Below are 20,893 nucleotides of genomic sequence, written 5' to 3' on the forward strand. Positions count from 1 at the left end.
GGGGAAGGGACAGTAAGGGTTCTACAGAAGTGAGTGTCCATTTAGTTCTCACCCAATATTTCAGTTCATATTCTGTGTAATAATAAAAATACTTGTAAATACCAAATATTATAGTAACACAAGGTATTTTTTCTGTTATTTTTGTTTTCTTAGAGCATGGTAGAATCAATAAAACACTGCATTGTGTTGCTACAGATTGCTAAAGTAAGTACACTGTAAATATTTTGAATTTTAATTATATTAATTAAAATTTAATTATTAATCTGTGTGAAAACAATTGAAATCTAAACATGCTTTCTGCATGATCCAGGAGATATATAGACAGATGTAAATGGTATAAATTGATTTATGCTGCTATTTTAGTGAAGCTTCTGAAGTACTGAGTTCCATAGCAGTCAGTCCTGTTAATATTCACGGTAACAGTTGTGTTGATAACAAAGCTTTGATTTTGAGCTAAACTTTATTTTGCCGAGTTTGCTATTAAACTAAATAAGAACACCAACAAACGTAAGGGTGACAGAATAGAAACTTAACAAAACCCTTATTTCTGCTTCATTTAAGAGTGTGGCTAACATAAATAGAAAAAGGGAAGGGTGTGATGCTAATAACCTAAGTTGGTTTTACAAGGTTTTTAATAGGTCTAAAGTTCATGATGACGTTGGAAATTCTTGAAGTAAGAATTGTTTTATTTGGGTATGCAATATGGGTAATGCACTTATGCTTTTCACTGAAATATTTTGTTACTTTTTAAACTTTAGTGAGATTTGGGGCGGGGTTTTTTTAGAGTACTATATTTAGGATATGTTAGTTACAGGCTGCTGATTTGTAACTTGAAACCAAAGTGAAGGAAGACGGTGTTTTTCAAACAAATTAATTTATGGTACTGTCAGAACATAATGCTGAATTTAATGAATTCTGATTTATTCAGAAATAGGCTTAAGTTATTCAGGTTTTTTCTCGAGTCTAGATAATTTTTCTTTTTGTAGCTTTCAAAACAATACTGCTCTTTGTCGTCATTCTAGATGCTTGATACATTGTGAAAAATTTCGCGGCCAGTGAAAACTGAAGTATTTAGAACCTTGTAGGATCAGCAGTTATTCACTAGAAGGCTCAGTGCATATTGGGTGAAATTCAAATTTCAGTCAATAGCTTAAAAATTCTGAAGAAAAGATGCATTAGTTAACGGGTTTATATAAAACCAAAACCATTTTGCAAGTAGTAAGATACATTGAAAGAGTTTTGTGCCACATGATTCCAGAGCTAGAACAGTCTCTATTTAACATGCAGTGATACTATTTGAATAACTCACTGTCGCGGCAGTGAGAAAAGCCTTGTCAGTACTTCATAATTTGCTGTTGTTTAGTACTGGGTGTATTTAGAATTGTTTTGGTACAGTGAAACCAGTAGACTGTATTGTCATTCTTTGGGGATTTGGTAGAGTCAATTGTAGATAGATGAGATGGCAATGTGCTGGTTTTCTTACCCTGCTGTGTGTGACTTGCTGTATTAAGGTAGCACTTAGAGAAACCCTGTGCAAAGAATGACTTGCTCATTAGTGTATAAGTGTATTTAATAGGTGTTATTTTCAGAGGTTTAATTCCTATGAAATGTTGTTCTTTTCTTATAAGCTCTGCTATGTAATTAGCAAATCTGAAAGAGCAGAATTATAATCTGCTTCTCAGGTTCTTGCTCAAAGCTGGTAATAGGTGGCTGAGTTAACTTTATTGTTTCTATTGAATATCAAATTCCATTTCTGCTATGGGGAAGTTTATTGGGGGACAGACAAATATGAGTGCTTAGCTTGTGCTGATGCTAAGCATATTTTGAAGCTCATTAGGTAGTTTGCTGCTAATGGACAAAACTGAACTTGTAGAGGCACTTTTCATCATTTTTTTTAATCGGATTCAGTGCTTTACTAATCCAACTACCATATTAAGCATAGAAGTAGGTGGAATTTGGGTCCCCCAAAAATGCTAAACCTTGCTTTGTGTCACACAAAGTCACAAGTCCTTCTTTCAGTACCAGTAAATATTAACCAGTGTAAATAGGTGGGTTTATCCAATGGGGAATGGATTTTTTTTTTTTTTCTAAACCATATCTAAATCTCTTGTAGAAAGATTGAAGGTGGTTTAAATGAGTGGTTTATGTGCAGCTAATTGGAAGTTAATCCACATATAGTGAAAAATACCCTCCATAAATCTTCCTGCTCTTTTAATAACCTTTATTCCACTTCATCTCTTCATCTTCTTCCTCTCTATCTTAGGCAACTTAACTTGTTGACTACATGACATTTGTTTCCCCCTGCCTGCCTCTTTCTATAAACTGTATTGGTATCCTGATTTCTCACTGCTGTAGGAAATTAAGAATAGAGGGGGTTTTGCTTTATTTTTACAGTTCTGTAAGTTGGGTGTGTATGAAGCATTATACATGTAAAAGTGTACTGCGTCTGACTGATAGCTTTCTGTTCTTCAGTGTAGAACCTTTTAAGATTCTTCAAGTTTTTTTTTTTCCCAAAGCTGCAAGGCAAGTATGGCTGCTGACTTACACTGCTGCAAATAAATCATTAACACCACCCCTGCACCTCATTTTTACTTCTACAGTGCCTTTCTCGCTAGGAGACAGACTTCACAATTACCTGCTGGTTGTTTGCATACCTCAAAAATTGTTACCACTTCTCTATACACTCAGAACACCTGTGTTTCAAATACATGGCCATTTGTTATTTGGATTATTTGGGTACCCTGAGGCAAACATAGGTTTTTTTGGTGGTGTTTGGCTTGTTGTTTGTTTTTGGGTTTTTTTGTAATTTTGTGTTAAGTTGAGTAGTTTGTGGACACTTAAAACAACCTGCCTTAGGACTCGGATGGTGAAATTTTCATTAAACTTACAGTAAATCAAGTGTGTAATTGTGCCACTTGTACTTGAGGTGACCCAAGGCATTTTCAAAATAATGAAACAAATACCAGCGTAATAGGAATATGTTCTAACACACACATTACTTTTCAAAAAGCAATCAAAATAAAAAAAGTGGGGATGGGTAGGTGGAGCACTTGGCTTGCGTTGTCCCTTTGGTGTGTATGGCAGTTGAAGATGCCCAGCTTTGCTGATGTGTGTGTTGTAAAATACATGTAATGGTCTTAGAAATATGAAAAATATGTTTTATGATGTAGCTTTTATCATTTAAATATTTAGTTTTGCATCTTTTGGCTTTTTCACTTCATCATTGCTGGTCAGTCTTGCCTGCCCAGTTTTGTGGCGTTTCTGCCTTTGTTAACTCCTCAACGTGCCGCGGTGCTGATTGTGCGTCACTGGGCTTAGGATAGCAAGCTTCAGTACCAATGCAGCATCTTTGTGTTTTATTTCTTAGGTCTTAGAGATGATAGCATAACATGGAAATTTTGTATATTGAAAAAAAAAAAAAAATATATATATATATATATATTTGAACTCGAGTGTTATTCTTCCTTCTTTGTAAGTTTGCAACCCAATGGAGCTCATTGCCCTTAATGTCATTTTTGTCATGGAAAGCCTTTCTTAAGAAATGTCAACTAGCAGACATGATATTTGAGCAGCCTGTTGCCAACTATGTAAGCTAAGGAAGAATGTATAAAGTATCAAAACATAAGTCTGTACCAACACATAAGTCGGTACCAACTTTCATAATACTATTTACAGCTTTTTTTTTTTTTTCCTTGTTCCTCTTAACAACTGGAAATCTGGGGAAATGCTCTGCAGACAACTCTTGAGGTTCACACCGAACAAAGTTATGGATTGATACAGTGGCTAATACGAACTTTGCAGCCGAAGTGAAAAGATTTGGCTTAGTATTCAGTAAAATTTATACTGTTGCTGGTGCAGTCTTAAACGATGCCAACTGTAGATGGACATTAGCTTGTCTGTAGCTCGTGTAATTTCCCCTGATGACAGTTTTGTTCCATGCGTTACCTGCTCTTTCACATATGTTTTTAAGCAAAAAACCCCAAATCCTAAATTGTAAATAATCTCAAAAACATTTTAAAACCTAGTTGATACCAAAAAGCAAAAGTTAAAACCATTTAACTTAAAAAGGCCCTTCTGCCTTTCAAAAGCAAAAGGTGCTTTAGAAAACCTGAGCTGTGTACTAATCACAGTTCTTCAGAAATGGAGAACTTTGTGTCTTTCGATTTTCAGGGCGTCACTGGTGCTGCAAACCGTGTTTTGGGGGCTCTTAGCTGTTTGGGAAGAACCTACGTTCTAAAGCATAATTGTGTTCTACAGTGCAGAAAGGATAGTTTTGAAATTGTTGAAACTTTTGTGGACAGGTCTGTGGAAAACTCTGATCTTCAGAGGTGCGATGACTTATGAATAGAATTGTATCTTCTAAGTTTAGTTACGTTATCACATGATGAGGAATATTTTATGGCTGAAAACATAAACATTCCTGAGAGAAACTTGCTGTTCTCACTTAACACAGAACTGATAAGTCATGCAAGATTGTTATGTTGATATTTGTAACATTTCTTCCTTAAGGACCAAAATAATGAGGAGAAGCACGCAGATGGACTTATAGTAAGTTTAAATCTAATATTTATCTCCCTTTATTTCTGCAGAATTGTGAACAGAGGCCTGAATTTCCACTCATTTTGCAACATACCTCCTTTCTCTAATTTACTGCTTCAAGTGTCTTATTAAAATCAGAGTCATTAGCTTTGGACGTGGGCTAACACCCTTGCCTTTAGAAAGTACAGTGATCAGTTTTCTGCCGAATGTCTCCAATGGCAGTGTTATCGCTGAACACTTAGATGAAAGTCTGCCATGTGAACAGGTGAAAGGGAAATTATTTGGATAGAAACAGTTTTGTTTTCCATCTGAAGTATCTTTTTGTGGGAAATAGATCGGCTCTCTGTGTGCTTCCAGTACTTTGTCTCTTCAACACTGCCGCTCATTTGACGCGAAGTTGTATAATGTCTGTTTAAGCAATGTTTCTTCTTTAACATAATTTCTGCCTTTTAATGTAACTTCTGTCATCTTTAGTTTCAGTCGCGTGTGAATTCTCTTTCTTCGTTCTCTTTTTGTCACTTGAGTACATTTCAGATAATTTTAATAGGAGATTGGTTTCCATAAAACGTAAATCTAAAAATCATAGTGTGTTTTCATTACAGCTGACAGTAATTCCCAGGCTTTATTTGTCTTTCAATTATGCACAGCATTAGTAGTCTGATTTTCTGGTATGAACTTTAGAGTAAAGATGCACATGCAGATTTTTGTTTCATGCATATTGTAAATAAGATTAACAATTACCTTGTGGGTAGTCACGTAATTCAGGTCTTAGTGTCTTGGAGGAGGTTCTGTTGTGTGCCCTGGAAAAGAGGTTCTGCAGCTGGACGCTGCTGCAGGTAGGGGTGGTATGAATGTTAGATCTGCAATGCAGAGACTTCATATAGATATTACAACTTCTAGTCTGAATTTGATTAGCCACTATTCTAATTATCTGTGGGCTGACTTATACTAGGGAGAAATACCAGGTATTTCTGTGAGACTGTGTTGACTGATGCATCAGATTGTGAAGACTGAAATTCTGATGCTGTTTAGGTCAACGTTAGCTTGGGCTAAAGGTCAGGGTTTCACTTTGACTATATTCCTGCCTAAGTTTAATGTTTGATACCACAGTGGGATGATGATCTTGCTGTTTCTATATGGCTCATTTTAAGTTGTTACTAAACTCAGAGTAGGAGAATTTCAGATCTGCCTTCATCTGCTTTTAAACCATGAAGGCAACACCCAAAACATCCAAAAGAAACTTCACATTGCAGTGTGGAGAATTGTTTAAGGATAAGATTACAACCCTGCATACAAAACCAAAGTTACCTTGGTTTTGGTTTTGTTTGATTTTTTTTTTTTCCCCCCCCTCTGTGTCATATTTCTGTATCATATACATTTCTGTATCATATATATTATTAGTTTCCCTAAAACAAAGGGAGAGAGAGATTAGCAATAGCATCCTGTGTATCATAGGACCATCTTGATTTTTATTTTTTGTACTTCTGAAGATGGAATAATGATTTTAAACCGTGAAATATGTGGGATAGGGACCTACCTGCGTTGCATGCATAATTGCACAATCAGTTGAAGTGATGTGTGTGGGATGTTGATTTTATGCTGGAATACAGTGGAGTAACAGTATATGTACTGTATTATTTATTTGTATACTAATTAGTAACACCAATGAGAGTGCAGAACAATTTTTATGTCATTTATTTTAAGCTGGAGATTTTTTTAAAGATAAAAGGGAATAATAGTTTTGTTTTCAATTAAATAAATCCTGTGTTATAAAAAAATAATTAAAATCTTCACTGATTTTTAATGTAGGATAAATTTCAGAATTGCAGTTTACCAGGAGAAGGAGGCAAGACAGAAGTCATCTTTTAGTAGGAAAATGGGAGGAAGGTTAAAATGACTGTTTCCCTCAGTCTGCATGCAAGTAGTCATTAATAGACTAAAGAGAGGGAAGGACAGTTGGAAACTCTCTTTCTACTGTTTTAAATATTGATCTAAAAAGAGGACAGGAATAAACATACTGACTAAATGTGAAGGCAAAGCTCATCTACATTTTTTAAAAGCAGAACCTTTTTTAAAGTAGAACTCTATATTGTATGACCTTTCTGTGCTTAATATTCTTCTATTAAGCACAGCAGCAGGATTTCCTAACAAATCGAAGCAAAGATTTTTGTAGTTCTGATGCAGATCAATGGTTTTAAATTACAAATAACAAAATTACAGGCCAATGAAGCAAGGCAAAATCATGCTAGCTGGGATTAAAAGACATTGCAATTTAGTTTTCCAAGAGGCTTGTTGTATAAAAGCCAAGAACCTATCCTGAAGGTGGTGGCTTCTGTGAGTGTTGGGTCAAATCGGTGCTTCATTTTCAAAGTACCCACCTTCATAAGTAGATTGAAATGTCCTTTCCTGGAGATGCACTGAAAACTGTCACCTTGCATTGGAAAGAGTTTTGGCAGCAAAGCTACTTCCTGGCTGTAAGCATGCTGATGATTCTTGGTTTAATTTATGGGTATATTTATTAATTTACTATGCTCTGGGCAAATTAATTTTTGAAAAAAAAATTAAAAATACAGATTACTTATCCTAATTTTTGCCAGATAATTTGCATCTACCTTTCCACTGTTTGCATGCAGTATTTATTAATGGACATTGGAATGAATACCAGAAGCTAGAACTTGAAATAAGAATTCTTTGTAGGACAATTCAAATCTGTATCAAATTCAGTTTAGTGTAAAATCTGTGTAAAGGATTAAAATATTACCACTTTGAAAGTATTTCTCATGTCCTCAACTGTCAATTTGTGTTTAACTTTCTCTCTCAGGAATTTGCTGTCTCGCATCTGGGCATTTCTTGTGCTCACAATGTTCTTGCTATCTATGCTTTATTTATTTATTTTAAACTGAGGGGGAAAAAAAGTGCTTTTCTTTTTTTTGTCTCAGAGCACCATAAACCCTGTTGACGCGGTTTATCAGCCCAGTCCTCTGGAGCAGTCAGTGATCAGTACGATGCCTTCCCAAGCGGTGATACCTCCAGGTATGGTGTGCAGAAAGAACCTCCGTGGGAATACTCTGGAGCAGAGCAGGATGCAGCTGCAATCCAGATGTTGGGGCTGCAGAACAGTGGGCGGCTTCTGTGCCACCCATGCAGTACAGGTGCAGTTAGTGGTGCAAAGGAAGGGAGAGGAGCAGGTGTGGAGCTTCGTCAGCCCCCAGGTAAATCTACCCTTAGTTCTGTGGATAAGGTGGTATATTTTATCATACTTGCTCTAAGTTACTAGCTTACATTTCTAATATACTTTCTTAAAATAAATGAAACTATAATTTTCAGAAAACATGCATACTTTCTAGCTAAATAACTGCATTTTTTAAAAGCCATCTTTGCTTAATAATAAAAAAGAGCTAGATAACAATGACAGAAACATTTTTTCTGTCTGAATGGCTTTAATAGAAAAGGATTCAATTTTTGAAAGTGAGGTGAAATAATGTGGAATCTGCTTCCCAACAAAAGTTATAGTTCTCGTAATTAAATGGGTTTAACGTATCAAAATATCCCCTAGAACCTGCTCAGTTGTGCAAGTCAGAGCAGCGACCCTCATCTTTGCCAGTGGGACCTGTAGTAGCGTCGCTTGGAAATCAGACTCCAACACCAAATAGTACAGGTACAGTTCTGTGTAACTGTCTTATTGAAGTACAAGAAACAAAACCCGAATATATACTTATCTGTAACCCACTGTAATTAGCTATTAAGATAACATTGTATTGGCTTACATATGTGTTGCTATGTGTTGCTTTTAATCAACATATATTACAGTGTTGTGTTAAACTCAGTTATTTTGCTCTTTCTCCCCACTATGGGTACATAAGACACAGGGGTATTACCAGCTTCCTTTCTTGTGTCCATCAGTGCAACTTGCAGTAGTCAGCACAAGAACTTTGCAGTTAGCATGTCATGTCTCCCTCTTAAATAATAGCATTCATTGGACTACAATAGATGCCTTGAAGCAAAAGTTGCTATAATTATCTATTTACAATTCCTATGATATTTTAAGGTCTTTTTAAAACCATAGCTACATACTTAACATATTTTTAATTGATCTCTCTGCATTGACTGTCACTTCCTGATCAGTTGTCTCGATAATATTGTCTAATCATGTTAAAACTCTTTCAGCTCCCGCCCAAGTTTTTTTCTAAGCTTGTATGTAAATGATTTTGTTGTTAATTGATTACTACCCTTCCTTCCCACAACGCTAATATGTGTTTTAAACAGTATTTGCCCCATCTGACGGGAAGTTTGGGTTTTTTAATCTTACTCTAAGCATCTGATCTTCTAGATAGTTTCTAATGATTGTTGTGTAATGACCTCTGCTGTGCCTTAAAACCCCACAAAAGGTCTGTGTCAGTGTTGACCTGGTTTGTCTTTATTGCTATGACTTTTTGGAAAAACTGTGAGTTAGTAGTGAGACGGGATTCACACAACCCGTTTTAGAAACCATATCCATTAGATTTTGTCACAAATGTATTTGTAGGTAAATTGGAAAGAGATGGTTTGGATAAGTAGAATACAAGTTGAGTGAAAACTGGCTGGACTGCGAGGCTCAAGGTTTGCGATCAGCTGTGTTAGGTCCAAATGGCAACCAAGTGACTATTTGGTGTTTCTCAGGGGTTGATACTGGGTCCAGTACTGCTCAATGTCTTGGATGACCTAGACATGGACCTTGCCAAACTGGGGACAACAGTGGATAAAACAGAGCTCCCATTTTGAGGGGCTGTGACTGACTGGGGAAGTGGACTGACAGAAACCTCGTGAAGTTTGGTGAAGGCAAATGCCAAGTCCTCCAGCCAGCTGCCCTCAGCCTGCCCTCTTGCACGGGGTTAGCTGCAGCTTGGCTGGTACAAAGACATGGACCACCAAGACTTGGAAGTTGAGGCCCATGATGTATTTAGAGGCTGACAGAGCTGGGTTTGTTCAGCCCTAGGAAGATCAAGCTAAAGATGGATGTTACTGCTGTCTTCTGCCAGCTGTTGGGAGGGTATGAAGGAGATAGAACTGGGCTCCTCTTGGAGATGTGCAGCAAAAGAATGAGGCAGTCAGCGCAAGTTGTAAGAAGGGAAATTTCCAGTAGACATTAGGAAATGTTTTTGTTTTATGGTGAGGGTGATCAAACTTTGAAATAGGTTCTCCATAAAGATTATGGAATTATCTTGGGAAGTATTTAAAACCTGATTGGATGTGATTTTGAACAAACTGGTATAACTTTGAAGTTATCTGAGACTCAAGTGAGGAATTGGACCAGATGACTTCCAGAGGTCCCTTCCAACATAAGTCATGCTATGAATCTATACACGTTTTCAATATTGTTGTTTTGCCTTTAATCAACAGCTTTGGGGAAAACATCCTTATACTTTACTGTTTTTCTGTGTTCTTGATTTTCCTTTCTCTTGTTATCTGTTAAATGAAACTGAATGTGAACCTGACTAAATGTCACTTCTAATTTCGTAAGGTATCATACCTTCTGAGTTCATGTTGGTCTTGATTGATTTGAACCATCTTACTCATAAGTTAGAACTGGTGGATTTTAAACTTGTTTGTTTTTGTTAAATCTGTAATTTTTAATACTTCATAGGAAGTGGGCAGTCAGCACCTAGCAGCAGTCTCACTTCTCCAAGCCATGTCAACCTGTCTCCGAACACAGTCCCGGATTTTTCTTACTCAAGCAGTGAGGATGAATTCTATGATGCTGATGAATTCTATCAGAGCAGTTCTTCTCCAAAGCGATGTATGGAGTAAGTAGCTGAATGTGTGCAGTGCGTGCTGAATACAGTTTTTACCTACAAGGGCATGGCTTATCTGCTTGTAGAAGTTAGTTAAGCTAAATAAGCAAATAAGCCACATCAATTTAAAAAGAAAAGGCAGAGCAAGGCAAAAAAGCCACTCTGTGTTACAGAATAAGATGAGCCCTTCCTGCAGCACAGTCACCTGTGAGGGATGCACTTTCCTCCTCTGCTCCTTCCTATTCCATCAAAATTCTAACGTAAACCAAACTTAGGAAGCAACCAGCTCAGAGCTTTAATCTGAGACCATGAAGTATTTCATATGCATTTGTTGCAGCTTTTGGTAAATAGCCAATTCCCTCTCACATCTACTAAAAAAATTTTTTTTTTAAGTTGACGGCCTTTCATAAAAATCCCTATTTATTCTTCTTAATTTTAAGAGATGCTACACATTTCAAAGAGGAATTAGTCAGCTGCTTTATGCTTTCAGATTATTATTATCTTAGACTGCAGGGTTTCCCATTTGATCAGCTACGGTCCATTTTAATTTTTCTGTGAATTAGCACATATATTGATGTCTGTCAGTAAACTCCTTGGGGAACTGATGGTTATGTATATCAAATTATAATGATTTGTTCTGAATTAATTCACTGAATTTGGGGAATTTATGACTCTTCTTCAGTTCTTCAGGGTCTGCTGCAGTCCTGACTCGGAGCAGCACAGGAAGTAGCATGAAACGTCCAGATACCACAGAGTCCCTCAATTCTTCCATGTCTAATGGGACAAATGATGCTGGTAAGTGACTGCCTGAACTTTCATGAGGAGCTCTTGATTGTTAATCTCTGTGTAAACTCTGTCAATATATGTATGATCATGTATATATGACAAGGTACTTATGGAAAGTGGTTTATCTACTGTTTTTTTGCTAATGGAAGACTGTTGAATTGTAGGATTTAAGCACCTTACATTTATAAATAATATTGGTTTGACAGCTAATATAACATGCTAATTAAATACAGTCTATCTTTGAAGGTTTAGAGAAAAACAAAAGCAATTTGGTCTTTCTAGATCTCTTTGATCCTCCTGATGATCAAGATGATGATGGGGAAGGAGAATCAGTGGAAGAACATAAGAGTGTTATTATGCATCTATTGTCACAAGTTAGATTAGGAATGGATCTAACAAAGGTAAACTTGCTGGCTGTTCATGGGGAAGGGAGCGGGAGTAAAGCCTGAATTCTGTGTAAACCAGTTCAATGTTAAAATAATAATTCATGTTTGTTCTCAGAGCTAGCTAAGCAATAATCTCTCTAGCATGGTATATTTCAATAGGAGTTGTTACTGGGAAGGGAAAAGTGCATGAAGAATAAATATATTCAGCTGCTAAAATCTGTTTGGGAAGATAGTTTGCTGTTGAAAATAGCTGTTTGTTCTCCTTGGAATGCCTATAAAGCTGGGATGTCAGGAATGCTGTATGCAGTAGGAATGTTTTTCCTGTCCTTTAGCTTCCTAGAAAAAAAGATCTACAAGATCCCAGTGTTTGTGGACATTCAATAGGACATGAATGAAATAGAAGGGGAAATCAAGCATATAGTGAAATGCTTTGCTTATTTGGTATCTTGTTGAGTAAGTTGCTTGTGTATTTTAAAATGCTGTATGTAGGACTGACAAGTAAAGAGTTGGATAGATTTTTCTTCAATGCAATTCACATTGCTGTCTCATGATAGAATGAACAGTATTCTGAAGGTGTTGATCTTTCTGGGCAACTTGGTCAAACTTAAACAAGTAATTCCAGATAGAAAAAGAGTAGGAGAGATCAGTCCTATCATTCATTTCCTTAAGTAGATGACTTTTAACTGTCCAGCCTGGAACTCACAGTAGACAATAAAAAGATAAAACCTTTCTGGTGAAAAAGCCAGCAGCTCACAACTAAACTACAGAAGGTTTCTGGCAGTTCTGAATAGGAATTGACAAAAATTGTGTCTATTTTGGGAACTTCTGGAATAGCTGAAAATTACTGATCTCAAGCTGCCGAACATCATGAACACGCGTCTTGTTCGCGTCACTTGAAGTCAACAACAGCAATCGACAGCGCTTTCAACAGCGGTCTGCACCACACTGAAGCCGACAGCAGATCCATGGGAATGGAACCTGCAAATGCTGTTTGGGAAGAGAAGCAGCAGGGAAAACATTAACCTTCATCTTGATAGAGAGGCACACGAGACGATGGAACTACATGGAATGAGATTCTGAATATAACTGAAAATTGGCGGTGTACATATAGATGAAATTAAATAATCAGTGTTACTGTAATTAAGAACAGCTTTTGATAAGCTTAGCATGTAGTTGGATGTGCCCTAGGTGGGACTAGAATGTACAGAAGACAAGAGACAGTTCCTTTTAGATCTTTGGTTTTATAGAAAATGAGAACTGAGTTGAGTATGTCAGAACACATTGGTCAGCCTGGGAACACAATCATGGGCACAGGAGGCCGTGGGTGCTCTGGGTGCTATTTTCAGCCAGCGTGTAGAATGCTTTTGTGCAGGATGTTAACATATCTTGAACCATAAGAATTGTTTTTCTTCACCCAGGTGGTTCTTCCAACTTTTATCCTGGAAAGAAGATCACTCTTAGAAATGTATGCTGACTTTTTTGCACATCCGGACTTATTTGTCAGGTATTTGATTTTTAAAGTAGAGCGTTAATCGGTTCTAATATTGTTTATGGCCATGTGGGCTACCAAAAATAAGTTGACAGTTTTGAAGATTATTGTTTGTGTTTTGATTAAAACTTGAAAAACTGTTGAAGCAGTCAAATTTCTAGTTGTAAAACAACCAAACATCCAAAAAGCTTTCCTGTGTTTGAGGTACCAGCTTGTGTATCATTGTGCCTGTCCTTCTTTTCTCTCTTTTGGCCCATGCAGCATTAGTGACCAGAAGGATCCAAAGGAACGGATGGTTCAAGTGGTTAAATGGTACCTCTCAGCTTTTCATGCAGGAAGAAAAGGGTCAGTTGCTAAAAAGCCTTACAATCCCATTTTGGGCGAGATCTTCCGATGCCACTGGGTGTTACCAGGCACTGAAGGTGAAGATGATATGGTTAGTTTCTTGTGGTATGTTTTTTGGTGCCTAGAATGCATGCACGTAATTCCCAAAGCTTCATTAATTTACTGCCTGAAATGACCTATGCTATGTTTAAGTCACAAACTGACAAACTATAGCAATTTCTTAACTGATTCTTTGGAGAGAGGTTTAAAATATCTTGTATAAGAGCATTTGAGCTATTAGATTTTTTAGAACTATTTGACATTGTAAAATTGTTCTCTTTTCTCCTGAACTGTTTCATAGCACTGACTTCCAAAGTTCTGATTTTTTTTTCAATAATTTCTCTAAACCTTTGTATTTTAACAGTCAAATTTCTTTCCCTAACTTACAACCTAGAAAGCAGTGTAGTTTTTCCTGTGTACTTAATTCTCCTTTTAAAATCTTATTGTGGGCTTCTCAAATTCTGATTCTGAGCTTAGATAATAGTTGTACATCTATGTCTGGCTGTTACTCTTCCTTTTGTACCTTAGTGGGGTGTGTGTGGTGAAGGACACAGTAACAGTAGTTCCACCCTCCTAATCTGAATTCAGCTGCCAGTGTATGAGTTTTTCTCTTATTTGCTCAAGTTTAACGAGACTCAAGATTAATCAGCCTTATGCACATGAACATAGTCAGCACAGTGCCCCACTGATTCTAGAGAAAAGCTCCAGCACATCCAGTGCAGGCTGCTGTGTTTTCTTTTTTTCTTTTATTTTTTTGGTAATACTTTATTTAGGCTTCTCAACTTGGGAGGTTGCAAATGATGATGTGGGAAGTGCTGTCGTGAGATGCTTCATGTGGCTTCACTGTAGTCTGTCTAACCATGTGACTGTTTAGATATAAAACGTATATTTTTTCCAATTTAATTTGTTTCCCCCAGTAGGTTTGCTCAGATCTTTCTCTTGTTTCTGAGGTGAATGTTTGGACTCCTGTTTGCTGGCATAGACAGTAGTGTAATTGTGCTTCCGTTGCTTCTAGTGATTAATTATACCTTTCATGATTTGCCACGAGACATGAATGTTGTTTTATGGTTTTGTGATACAGATAGTCTGATTAAAATGCATATCAGACTTTCTCAGAAGCAGACATGAAAATTATTTCTGTCACTCATTTTTATTAGTAAGAAATTAAGTGGATTTAAATATTACTTTATAATTGGGTTTATACATAACTCTTCCGGTTTAACCATTGTATTTGGGGACATCTCCCTGGATACATTTATACCCAAAAACAAGAGAGTAGAGGCTGTATGTTCTTTAGAAAGTATCATAGTTTCAGGAGTCAGGATTTATTCCCCATCGAATTGGCAAACTGGCAAATCTGTTAAAATCTCTGCAATACATTTTTAGAAGCTCTTAAACATGGCAGCAACTTCTCTTGGAAACACACAGTGCTTTGTGAACACTGGCAGTGATGAAAACCCTCTCTGTTGTCACACAGGAGCCGGTTTCAGAAGGACCAGTCCCGTGGGTCAGTAAGAGCAACGTGACGTTCGTGGCAGAGCAGGTCTCTCATCATCCTCCAAGTAAGCTGGCGGGCACTGTGCTCAGAGAGGTGGCGTCTGGACAGGAGCGACAGCAAAGTCAGCTCTTGCTTTAAATCTTGAATTTATGTTTTCTCTCCAAATTTAAAAGCTGAAAGTTTTCTCTTAAGCTGTTTTTGTGAGAACAAATTGCAGACTGTTGCCACGTGAGGCCCTTAGAGATATTTCCCGATGACTGAATTTGGAAACAACAGTACTAATATCTTGTGCTGCTGTTTTTAATACCTTTTTCTTCAGTTTCAGCATTTTACGCCGAGTGTTTTAACAAGAGGATACAGTTCAATGCTCACATATGGACCAAGTCAAAATTCTTAGGAATGTCTATTGGCGTTCATAACATAGGGCAAGGTATGTGTGTGTGAATTTGACAACAGAAGATAAATTTACATTCTGCAACTAGAATTTTTGCAAAAAATATTTAGTCATCCTGTTAAATGTAAGCAGTGTTTGATTTTATGTAATTTGAGCTTATGTTTCTAGGAATCAGTGATTCTTCTTGCACACTGTGTGCCGAAATCATGTAGGGCCCAGTTTTTCACATAAACACAACTCTCCCGGCCTCCTCCAGCAGCTGGGCATCTCAACATTGGAGTAAAGCTCAGCACCTTTCCTTTTTATGGTACTTGGGTTTAGTGAATTAATTCAGGAGAAAATTATGAAAAGTTTTGTAGAGGTTTTGCTGGATGTTTTTTTAATCTGTTTTTATTTTTCTTTGATAGGCTGTGTCACATGCCTGGATTATGATGAACACTATATTTTGACCTTTCCTAATGGTTACGGAAGGCAAGTAAATGCTCTGTTTGGTATTTTCATTTTTAATGCCTTCTCATATTTCATGCTTAAAACTTATCAGTTAAGAGGGCATAAAGAAAGACATCTTTGTAATTGCAGGTCTATTCTCACTGTGCCATGGATAGAACTTGGTGGCGAATGCAGTATTAATTGCTCCAAGACAGGTTATAATGCTTCCATCGTCTTCCACACAAAACCATTTTATGGAGGAAAGAAGCACAGAATTACAGCTGAAATTTTGTAAGGGGGTTTCTTTCTTTAATCTCACTTTTTCTCTACTTAAATGCTGACAATGTTTTTTCAGGACAGTCAGGAGTGTAAAATACTGGAACAGCTCCACTGAGTAACGTAGCTCATGATTACCTGTCATTAGTGAAAGGAAACCTGCGCAGGCCTGCAAACTGCTTGTCCTGCTCTAAAATGTTTCTCAGCTGTTGACCAAAAGGAATTTAAATTTTCTCCTTCATCATTAATCTCTCCTAAAAACAAAAATACTGAAGCAAGCCTTGTCATACCACTGTTCATAGCGTGTCATTAAAGCTCTGCTGCAGCTTTTACTGATTTATTCAGATTGGTGGTTTGGTGCCCAGAGCAGAGAATTCAGTGGAGATTCTCGTCTTACTGGAGATCTGCTGTAACGTCAGCAAGTGGATGCTGACAAAACGAGGTCCAGAACCTGGTTTTAAATGACTTCCCGACACACGTTGTTAGATACCATTCATTGGTGAACTAGTGTTTGTGTTTCCCAGTAGTCTGGGGAAGAAGTTAAAGTTTGTGGAACCTTTTAAACTTAACTTGCCACTCTAAATCTGTTTAGAAAGCTGGTAACTAGTTTCCTAAGCTCTAAATGCAGATACAGCCCTAAGGCAAGACCTGTCTTACTTAGGACAGCGCTGCCTTGTCAGGTTTAGCCAGTTGAACTAATTCATGCAAAACTTCTCTCTTGTAAACAGAACCATCATCTTTTGGTGATGAACCTTTTGAGGGCTGATATAAATCAGACTGTACAGCAACTAGGATGAAGTTTTGATCTTTTGGGGTCTTTCATTTACTGTAATACAACTAAGAAATGACTGTTTCTTTCTATTTAGTTCTCCTAATGACAAGAAAGCCTTCTGCACAATCGAAGGAGAATGGAATGGTGTCATGTACGCTAAATACACAACAGGGGTAAAGCAGCTTTTTTTCTTTTTCTTTTTTCTCTTTTTCATCAGAAATGGAATATTTGGCTTTAAAAGTTTTTTGTTTGTTTTTTAAAAACAAACATTAATAGTTGGGAATTCCTATGAAGCTGCCCAGAAGATCACAAGAATAATGAATTTGGGATTAAAAGTCCTGAATTTACTTTGTTAATTTAGCTTAAGGTAACTTGATTTTTTTATAGCAAGAAGAGAATCTAAAGAATGATGTGTTTTCCTGTATCTTCTGCCAACCAGTGTACTGGAATGTGAGGGTATAGAACTTTTCAGTCTAGATAAAGAACTGATTTTGTTTGTTAAAATCTCACTCTCTAGGAGAATGCTGTCTTTATAGATACCAAGAAAATGCCTATAATTAAGAAGAAGGTAAGGAAATTGGAGGACCAAGATGACTTTGAGTCTCGCTGGTAAGAATTTTAGTTAAACGAGCAAATTAAGACTTTTATTTGTTTGTTAGACCCAAGTTTGCAGTACAGAGTGTGACTCCTGGTGTAAATCCAGCCCCTGCATGGTGGCCTGTGCTCCCTGACAGCCTTTACTGCAGGACAGAGCCAAGGGACGTGCAGATTGGGTTTTAATGGGGAAGAGCAGAGCTGTAGCTCTTGCTCACATCCTTGTCGAGACCAAATGTTCCAAGGAGGTCCGGAGAGCCTCACTGCAGCCTCTACCATCCTGCCAACAGACAGTGCTGCTGTTGTTTAATATATATTGGGTCTTTTCTGGTCTTTTGATAAGTGAGACCTGCCCAATTCAAACAAATATTGATGAGTAATAGCCAGTCGTAAGTTTCTACAACCTTGTAGCGCTTTGCTGCTATAAAGCAGTCTCCATTCAAATTTCTTTTTTCAGCTTATGGAAAGATGTAACCTACAACTTAGTAATTAGAGACATTGATGCGGCCACAGCTGCAAAACATGCGCTTGAGGAAAGACAAAGAGCTGAAGCCAGAGCCAGAAAGGAGAATGAGACCCCATGGGAAACACGGGTGAGCTTTATTCAAAAAGTGTAAATGCCCTCGAACCTGTGTTCCTTTCCAGCTGAGCCGTAAAAAGCTTACATCTGATTATTCCCTTGTTTCTAGTTATTCCATGAAGATGGAGAATGCTGGGTTTATGATGAGCCGCTATTGAAACGACTCGCTGCCAATAAACATTAAGCAGGTTAGAAAACCAGAAAAACATTCAAGCCTTGGCTTAGCAAAGTTTACATCTGATACCAAGAGTCAGCAGTTATCACGTATGTACCGTTCGGAGAACCCGACCCCTCCAACTGCAGTGGTTCCTATCTCAGGGATACTGGACTTACTGGTGCAGATAAGCAATTAAATGAAACAAGGAACGTCTTGGCTGTGCAGTAACGTATGTTGGTGTATTCAGGCTTCCAAAGGCGGCTGTCAGAGCCGTTACTGATGCTTCTAAAGCACGGGGAACCTGGGCCACGAGGCAGATACACTCTATAACCACTGTGAAGGCCAAGGCATTTGGTATCAGTTGCATAATATTCCTGGGTCCTATGTATTTAAAAAAAAAAAAAAGAAACAAAATGCAGGATGTCATTTAAATCTAGCTAATGTTTGCAATGTGTAAATATGAAGATTCCTTTGATGGGACAATTTGTTAGAAAATGCTACGTAAATGTTATCTTCCACCTGTATGATAATCAAATCTTTTGGCATTTCAGTGTCTTGCCCAAAATAACTTGGTTATTTTGAGATTAAAATGTAACCATACATAATTCTACTCAATGCATCTTAAAGCTTCATAAAATAGATTTTTTCAAACTTCTCTTATGGACTTTTTATTTATTTCATAATAAACCTTTGCAGCAAGGCTGCTTTTTCAGCTGAGTGATGATCAATTGTGTTATGTTTAAATTATTAATAGTATTTTTTTCCACTGGAATCCTTGCAGCTAAACCTACTTCTTAAGTAGTTAATGGACTAGGAAAAGAACAGAATTTGCAGCAGAATTTTTCTGGAGTCTCCATCCAGCCTTGCTTCTCTGCCTGCTTGCCAGCACTTCAGGACTCTTTACACTTCTGTGCTTTTTGCTTGAAGTTAAATAATAGTTGAGTAAGTTAGTAGTTACATGTAGCAATCAAACTCTTTTTCTTTCCACAGTTCAATCTAGCTTTTATTTGATTTTTAATCTCAATTTTGTCTGTGTTGTACATAAAACTAAAGAAGCCTTAGGCTTTTTTCACCTTCCCTCCCACACTGTAACTTCCAGAGCTGTGGAACCATCCTTTGAGGAGATGGGGATGATGCACAGGACAGGCGGAACAAACAGGTGCAGCCCGCAGTGCCAGCCAAGGATCAGCCTGGGGGGAACTCCCTATGCTCCCGCTGGAGTCAGGGCTGTGCCTGTTCTTAATGAACCTGGGAAATTAATGAGAAGGGTTGGCTGGAAACTTCCTTGAGGAAAGCTTCCTCAGTAGCTGAGCAGACATCTTCATCCCAGCTGCCACTACAGCCCTCTTTAATAAAAACAGGTTTGTAATGTTCACGTTGCAGAAAGCAGCTGTACTACGCATCACTGCAGAACAAGATGTCATTTTTATTTTAGTATTTTATGGTAAGGGAGAACATTCAGCGTTGATGTGTAAGCTTTGATATCCTTGATGGAGGTCACATCAGTCATCAAAGAAGATGGGGGCAAGAAAATGAGATGAGGTATTTCACCAGATGAAGAATTCTGTGCTTCTGAGGCAGCTGTAACCTCTGAGTCCCCTTCATGTTTTCCATAGCCAACCACCTGGAAAAAAGTTTCCAAAAATAAGAAAATTGGCTCTAAGCTTTTAGAATTTGGATCTTGTTCAATATTCACCTGCCCTAACAATTAAATACAGACACGTCAATCCAATTCCAATGACAGTAAAAATCAGAAATGTAGAAGATAAGAACAGCAATGCGGATAACACATTAAGCGTTAGATTATGGAGTTGGCAACACGGAGCTGCCAAACACTCACGTGTACGCTCAGCACTTTTTTCTTGTTGCTTCTGTGAGCTTGGAACCAGGTGACCAGGTCTGATTTGGTAACAGACTTCAGAGCTTCAATCTGCAACCCACAGGAATGAGGTTTAAGCAGCGCAGGGATGAGGCCATTTTGAACATAAACACAGTTTCTCAAGAAACTATATCCCATTAGATAAAAGAACCTTTTAAAAATAGCATGTAGCTTTAGAATCAGTGTGTCACCAGAGCAAAAATCCCCCTATTTACGCTTTGCATTTAAAACTGCTGCAAAAAGGGACATGCAAGTGTTCTTTTTGGCATCACTTGATGACAAGGGACTACCGACCTCCCGGGCAAGCCTGTCGAAGAGATACTGCTGTGTCACAACTTCATTCCAGTTCCTGTCCACTTCTTCTCCCAGATGTGAGTCTTCACATTCTTTAAGTTTTATCAAAGCTGTAACCTACATTTGGGAAAAAAAAAATTAGTTTCATAGGATTTAAAAGTTAATTTACTGTCTTATTCACTGAAGTTGAAAGAAAACCCAGATGACCAAGGTAGTTCGTTGCTCTCAGACTTAACTGTAAACAGCCAGAGAGCAAATGTTTAGAGAAACAACTGCAGAATGGAATAAGAGATGGGATATAAAAGCAAGTCCTTTGTCCCAAAAAAGCTCAGAACTATGCAAGAGGGTGTCACCAAATCCTCCAGTTTAGGTGCTGGTTAGCAGTTCAAGGCGGAGCTTTTCAAGATCAAATTTTACCTGGGTGCTAAAAGCATCTTCAGCTAAATGCTTGATTCTCTCTTCAAAGCAAGAAAGAAACTCCTCTATTTTCTTGTCAACCAATTCAGAACTAAAAGAGAGTTAGTGAAATAATTAAATCAGGCAGGAAAAATAAAAACCAATACTGAGGGGTAAAGTAGAACAACCCGCAAATCATGAGGGAATGTTTGGGACAGGCTCGCTTCCCTCCCCACAAATAGCTCACACATCTGAAACATTAAAACCTT

General features: G+C 37.6%; 1 protein-coding gene and 1 long non-coding RNA gene across 4 annotated transcripts in view; one reads left to right on the forward strand and one right to left on the reverse strand.

The window, feature by feature from the left end:
• Nucleotides 1-18,772, forward strand: part of LOC309451923 (oxysterol-binding protein-related protein 9-like) — a gene marked incomplete at its 5' end in the record, with an annotated part of 33,791 nt that extends 15,019 nt beyond the window's left edge. For 2 of the 3 annotated variants that reach the window (XM_082076621.1, XM_082076623.1), the window contains 17 exons: nt 154-204; nt 4,510-4,548; nt 7,479-7,572; nt 8,096-8,197; nt 10,163-10,322; nt 10,993-11,105; nt 11,379-11,497; nt 12,901-12,986; nt 13,233-13,407; nt 14,833-14,917; nt 15,173-15,283; nt 15,655-15,718; nt 15,827-15,967; nt 16,819-16,897; nt 17,242-17,333; nt 17,776-17,911; nt 18,008-18,772. In XM_082076621.1, the coding sequence (XP_081932747.1) occupies nt 154-204; nt 4,510-4,548; nt 7,479-7,572; nt 8,096-8,197; nt 10,163-10,322; nt 10,993-11,105; nt 11,379-11,497; nt 12,901-12,986; nt 13,233-13,407; nt 14,833-14,917; nt 15,173-15,283; nt 15,655-15,718; nt 15,827-15,967; nt 16,819-16,897; nt 17,242-17,333; nt 17,776-17,911; nt 18,008-18,082 (1,722 nt within the window). In that variant the 3' untranslated portion in view covers nt 18,083-18,772. The remainder of the gene's footprint in view (nt 1-153; nt 205-4,509; nt 4,549-7,478; nt 7,573-8,095; nt 8,198-10,162; nt 10,323-10,992; nt 11,106-11,378; nt 11,498-12,900; nt 12,987-13,232; nt 13,408-14,832; nt 14,918-15,172; nt 15,284-15,654; nt 15,719-15,826; nt 15,968-16,818; nt 16,898-17,241; nt 17,334-17,775; nt 17,912-18,007) is intronic. The other variant, XM_082076622.1, reaches the window with a different exon arrangement.
• Nucleotides 18,773-19,461: 689 nt separating this feature from the next.
• Nucleotides 19,462-20,758, reverse strand: LOC309451924. The gene is made up of 4 exons (XR_014186358.1): nt 20,646-20,758; nt 20,229-20,345; nt 19,896-19,985; nt 19,462-19,679 (listed from the first exon to the last, which is right to left on the reverse strand). It is a non-coding gene; the product is annotated as an uncharacterized lncRNA (long non-coding RNA).
• Between the last annotated feature and the right edge of the window lie 135 nt (nt 20,759-20,893).

Source organism: Streptopelia decaocto (assembly GCF_964273445.1).
Source record: "Streptopelia decaocto genome assembly, contig: HAP1_SCAFFOLD_1490, whole genome shotgun sequence".
NCBI classification, from domain to species: domain Eukaryota; kingdom Metazoa; phylum Chordata; class Aves; order Columbiformes; family Columbidae; genus Streptopelia; species Streptopelia decaocto.